The sequence below is a fragment of the Pteropus alecto genome, unplaced genomic scaffold, assembly GCF_000325575.1.
Source record: "Pteropus alecto unplaced genomic scaffold, ASM32557v1 scaffold565, whole genome shotgun sequence".
NCBI classification, from domain to species: Eukaryota; Metazoa; Chordata; class Mammalia; order Chiroptera; family Pteropodidae; genus Pteropus; species Pteropus alecto.
Genome location: NW_006436808.1, coordinates 15082 through 21722, shown reverse-complemented (window position 1 = coordinate 21722; position 6641 = coordinate 15082). Strand labels below are relative to the sequence as shown.

The following is a 6641-nucleotide window of genomic DNA, read 5'->3' as shown; positions in this document are numbered from 1 at the left end:
ACAGCAGTAGATACCTAATATCCCCGTCAAATTACCGTAACCTTGGTGTAAGATGTAGCATGGCTGGGAAGGCAGGTACAAAATAGGAGAACAAACTCACTGAATTGTCTCTGGAGATACTCACTTCATGCTCAATGATTATCCCACATATTCTAATGCTGAAATGGTATCATTGTGCTCCACCAAGCCCTGATTGGTCTCCAGGAAGTGAGGCCTAGGAAAGGTAGGCCTAGGCCTAATTCTGAGTGGCTCCCTATTGACCAACAAATGATGGCTAGGTGATCTCTTGGGCTGGCAACAATGCTATCAACCCAAGCATCCCAGAGAGATTTCCTTGAGGACACAAGTGGGTTCTTCCCTAGTAAAGCCTTCAGAGGAAATATGAGCTCCAGCTGACACCGTAATTACAGCCTGTGAGAAACTGTGAAACAGAGAACCCAGGTAGGCCTTGCCTGGATTCCTGGCCCACAAAAACTGTGCGATCATAAGAATGTGTTTTCAGAAGGCACTAAATTTCTGGTTATCCATTACAAAACAATAGATAACTAATATACCTCTAAATTATACTAACCTTGGTGTAAGATATAACATGGCTGGAAAAGCAGGCAACAAGTAGGACAAACTCCCTGAAATGTCTCTGGAGATACTCTCTTCATGCTCAATAATTATCCCACATACTCTTCAGCTGAAATGGTATCATTGTGCTCTACCAAGTCCTGATTAGTCTCCAGGAGGTGAGGTCAAGGTAAGGTAATGTTGTAATGATGAGGTTATTCCCATTTTTCTCTTCCTTTGCCTCTCATACCACCATTACATTTTCCTTACTTTGTCTCCTTTTCGACAAATTTTGGGTGGTTGCCTAATGACTAACAGGTGATGGCCAAGTTATCTCTTGGTTTGGCAACAATGCTATCAAGCTAAGCATCCTGAAGAGGTTTCCCTGAAGAACAGGAAGAGCTTGTCCAGTTCCTCAAGATGCTCTCATAAGCAGGAATATGCTGTTGTTGAGCTCAAAACATGACTTTGAGACAGATTCACACCCTACTTATACCAGATTCTTTCCTCAGCCGGACCCATCCAGTTCCTATAGCCTACCTTGGCCAACCCAGTGTGCATACTCGCAAAACCCACCGATATGCACCCTACTCAGTGACTTCACCTGTACGATATTCTGGAATCAGCAACTTTTTCTAAATGAAAGCAAGCCATTATTTTCATGAAAATATTCTTATCCCTGGTCCTTTTCAGAGCTATAAGTTCTGTCCTCCCTAATTCTCCAGTAAATATAGAGGAAGAGGAAAGGGTGACTGCTACCCATTTTCATTAGAGTAAGGTAAGGAATGGGGGCATAGCCTATCACCCCAAACTACATGAAGGAGACAAGAGCTCTTAGGAGCAGATGACAGTTATTCCTCACCAAGAGATCCAATAGAATTGTTTCTCCCTACCACTAACTTAAGGTCATAAACACTCACCTTCCCCACTTTCTATTCCAAAACCTTCTAAAGGCAAAAAGGAGGAATTCTGGCTATATTCTGCCAGGGTAACTCACCCCACCCAACACCTGTATCAAGTTCAGAATACTGAGGGAGCAGATAAAAAGAAAGTTTAAGCCAAATTCTGGGCTTAAAAGTTTTTCCTCACTTTGAAAAAGCGTACAAGTGTTTAGAGTAAACTTTTTGTAACTATATTAAAAATATAGTTACAAAGTAACTATATTAAAAATGAAGTGTTATAACTACAGGAAATTTGAGAAGGTCAAATAAAGGACCCCAGTAAAAAAACTGAGAAGGCCACTTTCAGGCTCCCTACATGGGGCTGATCATCTTTTAGAAACCTAAAGAGGAAATCAGTAAGAGCTGAAATAATTCCTTCCCTTCCCTAAGCATATCCAGGGATATGGAATGCCACTCCCACATTCAGTACATAGACAACAAGACTCTACAGTAGAAGAAACATTTATTGACGAGGATCAATATCCTTGGTTGTGCTAAAGACTGATTGTTCTCATTAGAGGATATGTTATCATGAAAACGGTGAGGCTTTCTCAACAAGGACCGAATGATTTTTGGGTAGGGACTTTTTCTCCCTGGAAGTACTGGAGAAGCATTTTCTGTTTGAATAGAAGAGTCAAATCTCTGAACACAGTGCTTTCATCGTGAGTGAGGGTGGCTGGACAGACCTGGCATGTTTCATGTATGCAGGTGGGGTGTGGATCAGGCATGGGGTCCCTGGAGGGTGGGGAAGGGTGTTGACTCTGGCGTAATAGGTGGTCCTTAAAGGCCGCAATTTTCTGGGAATGTCTAACTCTGTTCCTTATAGCACTTGTATGACAACTCTGATCAGCAGAGACAGCTTCTTGGTTGCAGCAGTTGGTACCTGCCCATTCCTCCTGCCGTGCATCAGAGAGATCCCCATAGTTGGAGGGATGTCCCTTGTCAGGGTCGACCTGGGCCTGCAGTTCCTCCTTCTGCTGACTTAAGTCCAAGGCCTCAGGTTTGTACGTACGTGCCAGTTTCTCCTCTAGGATCTTCTCCATGGCTTTTATGACCCCATGAACTTCAGGAGGCCCAAAACCCACAAAGATAGCTGAACTTTCAGCTGAGTGTTGCTGCTGAGGGCTTTCCTGGACATTGATGTTTCTCTTGGAATTGATCCACTGAAAAAATCGTCTTATCTTTTTTCTGAAGTAACTATCAGGAGGAAACTGTTCATTCTGTGACAGAGATGATAAAGTGCTCTCTAATTCTCCGTCATCAACAGGGTGGCTCTTCTTTCTGGCTTTATATGTCACTACTCCGGAAGCCTCACTTCCACATTCTTCTAATTTGGAGCTCAGAGGTCCCACTTTCTTTGCAGCTGGTGGGAAATCATTATCCTGGCACTTCCGTAAGACATACTTAGAGACCCAGGGTTGCTGCCTCAGATCTCTGATTATCCTGCTGTCCTCCAAGTGGACATTAAGTACCTGGCAAGGTCCCATGTCCTCAGTGGAGATGCTTTGAGACTGAGTCAGTAAAGACTGGGAAGGCAACCTGTCTGAAGTAGAAGACATGTCAATGGGAGAGCCTTGAGCCTGGCTTTGCTCCCAGCTCTCCAGTTTAAACTTTAACTCATCAAGGACCTGCTTTTTCAGTTCTGATGGTTTAGAATTGTGGGGCAATGATATTTTTGGTGAGTGACATTCAGTGGTCAGGGTAGATACTACTTTACTCCTATCGACATTTATCCTTTGGGAGCTTCCCAACTCCCCGGTTGTCAAGAGGTCACAAGATTGTGATTTAACAGCATGCACTTCTTTGGCCTTGCACATTTCCTTGGACATGTTGGACATGCAAAAATGTTCTAAATTCTTCTCTACTGTCCTTTGGCCTTGAATCATTTCTGCTCTATCACTGGAATTCACGTTCTCATCCCTTGGTTCAGGTCTAGACTCAGCTTGCTTCGTGGGCACCTCTGTGCAGCAACTGTTGTCTACTACAGTCTCATTCTGACTCACATTTTCTATGGTGCTGTGAGTGACAGTCTGAAATGACTGTCTGCCATGCTCAAATATCTGGACGTCTTCTACAGGCATATAGTCCATATCAGCGTGTGATGGTTTCAGGGCCCCCTGTCCTTCACTGCCCACAGATAAAGAATCCAGGAGAGGATGATCCAGAATAGTGACTGAATTTGTTGTTCTCACCTTGTTTCCCTGAAAAGTTTTAGAGCTTCCCTCAAGAGACTTGGAAACCTCAGCTTTGGAATCTACACCAGAAATATGGGTGGCTGAGGAGGAAAAGCCACATTGTGGAAGAGGACATGTTTTGACATCTCTCGATGTATAGAACTTTATGGATTCAACAACTTTGAGGGGTAGACCCCACCTCTGATTCACACGAAACCTTATAATGTGGGCTTCTAACACTTCTCGGGTGTCAGGATCAAGAAAAGAGAGCTCTAGAGTGGGAATCTGGCAGTACACACCACCTACCATTGTGTGTATGGAATTTGTGTTTTCCATATTGGTCTGGGAACTCCCGGGAGGTGATGTATTGTCCTGAGCCAGCCAGGAACGACACACACCTATAGGGATCCTCCCCGCAGTGATCTGCCAGAATTTCTTGTTCAGATGTAATCTAAGTATCGTTTTCATTTGATTCTGGTCAAGGTCACTCCTTGAGACATTTAATAATTCATTTCTTAAGTGATTACTTGAGTGACGCACACAGTTACGTCCTGTGTCTGAGGCAGCCCTCAGACTCTTCAGAAAGTAGCGTTCTGAGATCCTCTGTGGGATGTCTTCTGGGCTCTTTTCTAGAATATACCCAAGATTTCTCTGCATGTCCTTTCTTAGCTGAAACTTTTGTGGAAACCTCTTATAGAAACTTCCTGGGAGACTCAGTTCAGGCTTGGCTAGATCTTTACTACTCTGGCCCTGAAGCTCAGAGAGTTGTAAGTGAGCATGTTTGCCTTGCTGCTGAGATATTTTTGTTAATTTACTCTGAGGCGCCATCAGTGCGAGGGAGTCTACATTCCTACAGTCATTAAGGCACCTCCTTAGGATTGTCTTCCTTGGAACATGGAGCTGCAGTTTCTCCTCAGGTTCACTGGTGATGTGAAAATTTCCAGGAAGGATGGAAACTGGTGCATAGTCATGGGATGGCCGGCTGACCAATGGAGGGTTGAGATCTTGAGGACAAATGGCTTCTTGAGATTTTTGGAGAATGGGGTCTAAACCCCACAAACCTTCCTGTCTCTTCTGCAACACAGGCCATTCTCGGTCTTCATTTTCAATCAATATATGAGAGTATGACTCATCCTGGGATCCAGGGGAAGACACTCCACATTCCCTAGTCTGGAATGGAGAAGATGATAGTATAGGAAGTCGAGAATGAAGGTGGGCCTGGGGATGGACCTGAGTGGAAGATTGGGATGGGGGCTTGATTTGAGGATGTACATTGGGTAGGGGAAGGAGGTGGAAATTAGGAGGTGGTGAAGATCCTAAATGCTGCATTTTGACTGCAGGAGCATTACAGATTCCATTGAATAAGACAAAGCGAGACTCTAGTGGGGAACTACTTCTAGAAACCAGGAGAGTAGCCACTAGGGACTCACTGTGCAAAGATGGAAGCCCCCAGAAGAGCTGGCTATATTTCTGCTGCAAGTTTCCCCCCAAAGTCTTTACATAAAAGAGCTTCTGGCTAACGTGCAGCTGCTCTGGTTTGTCTTCGAAGTTCCAGCCAGTTTTAGGGGCTGTCATGTCCTCTACTTCAAATGGCTGCACTGAATTCCATGAAGATGTCCAGTAGTTTTCTGACAACATATGTTTTGAAAATGATCCCTCCTTCATTTCTTTCTTCTCTAAAATCTGAAAAGCAACTCTCTTTTGTATTTGTCTCTCCAAGTGTGCCTGAATGTTAAGGCTAGGGGAAGAATCACTACTGGTTTCCATGTGCTTTGTAGCAGAATCTCCCCAGAGACAAGTATCTGGTAGGTGGAGGGAAACATACTCTTGCTGAAAATCAGAGTGTGATAATGTGGGGAGGAACATATTCTTGGCACATGCCTGCCAACAGGACAAGTCTGACATTGACAGGTTTGAATGGTCAGTGCCTGCAACTGTTGGGACATAAGCAGATAATGTGCCAGGATTATCTGAACATGAGTCCGCTGGAACAGGCTTCAATAAGATGGAATTTGATTTAGATTGAGTCACAGTGAAAGTATTGTCTGGTGGTGGTGAAATAGACAGATCTGTTTGGATGTGAGGACAAGAAAATGAGTCAGTGGGATTCATAGTCTGTGATAAACCTGATGAGGACTTGATATCTTGGGAAAGGGTTGACTCAAGGGAGAAGATGGTATTCAGAGATGAAGCAGCCTCTGTATGGACAACAGGATCCACTCTCTGAGTGTCACGTGGTGGGAGAGGGGCAATAACAAGAGATTGGGGTGGGGAATTGTCCACTGGGATTTTGGGCTTCAAAGCAGGAAAAAGTTCTGGTGGCAGGGAGTGACCGGGTGGTGAAGGTGAAAAAAAGTCAGCTAAGGGGGTCGTTGGTTCAGGGGAGAGAATACGGGGTGGCAGTGGGAAAGACTCAGGCAGAGGGGCAGGGAGTGGGTCTTTTGGTGGGACTACTGAGAAGGCAGGAGACAGAGAATACGATGACTCAGTCACAGGAGCTACAGAAGCCAAAGGAGACACAGAGGGAGTAGCATCTTCCAGGATCTCCGGAAACAGCAGTTGATTGACTTCAGCAGTTGTGCTATTACACACATCACAGGAGGGGTCCGGACATAACAGTTGACGAAAGCGGATGGTATCACGATGCTGGCCTATGGGTCTGCAGGAGACAGGAGGTACAGAGCTACAGCCAGGACCAGAACAAACACATGCGACTTTGGCATGTCTGGCGAGGGTAGGGCTTCCCACTGCATACCGTCCTCTCATGTCTCCCTACTTCCTCAATCCCACAGTCTACATTTTTATCCCTCTCCCAAAGACTTTCACATTCTGACTCTGAGGACTTTCCCTCCCATGTCCATCCCAGCCTTTAATAAGCCTTAGAAATTTATACACTCTGCTATAAAAAGGGTTATAGAAACAAAGGGGTAATGTTTAGTCACCTTTGGACAAGAGAAAGCACCTTCCTTGC

The 6641-nt window shown here is 44.8% G+C and overlaps 1 protein-coding gene across 1 annotated transcript; it reads right to left on the bottom strand.

The window, feature by feature from the left end:
* Positions 1-2047: 2047 nt before the first annotated feature.
* LOC112481209 (spermatogenesis-associated protein 31D1-like) lies at positions 2048-6436 on the bottom strand. Its single transcript, XM_025048032.1, has one exon. It carries the CDS (start codon positions 6434-6436, stop codon positions 2048-2050), a length of 4389 nt encoding a protein of 1462 aa, XP_024903800.1.
* Between the last annotated feature and the right edge of the window lie 205 nt (positions 6437-6641).

Coding starts and splice junctions, on each gene's coding strand:
- LOC112481209 (XM_025048032.1), bottom strand. CDS start 6,436: ATGAGAGGACGGTATGCAGTGGGAAGCCCTACCCTCGCCAGACATGCC.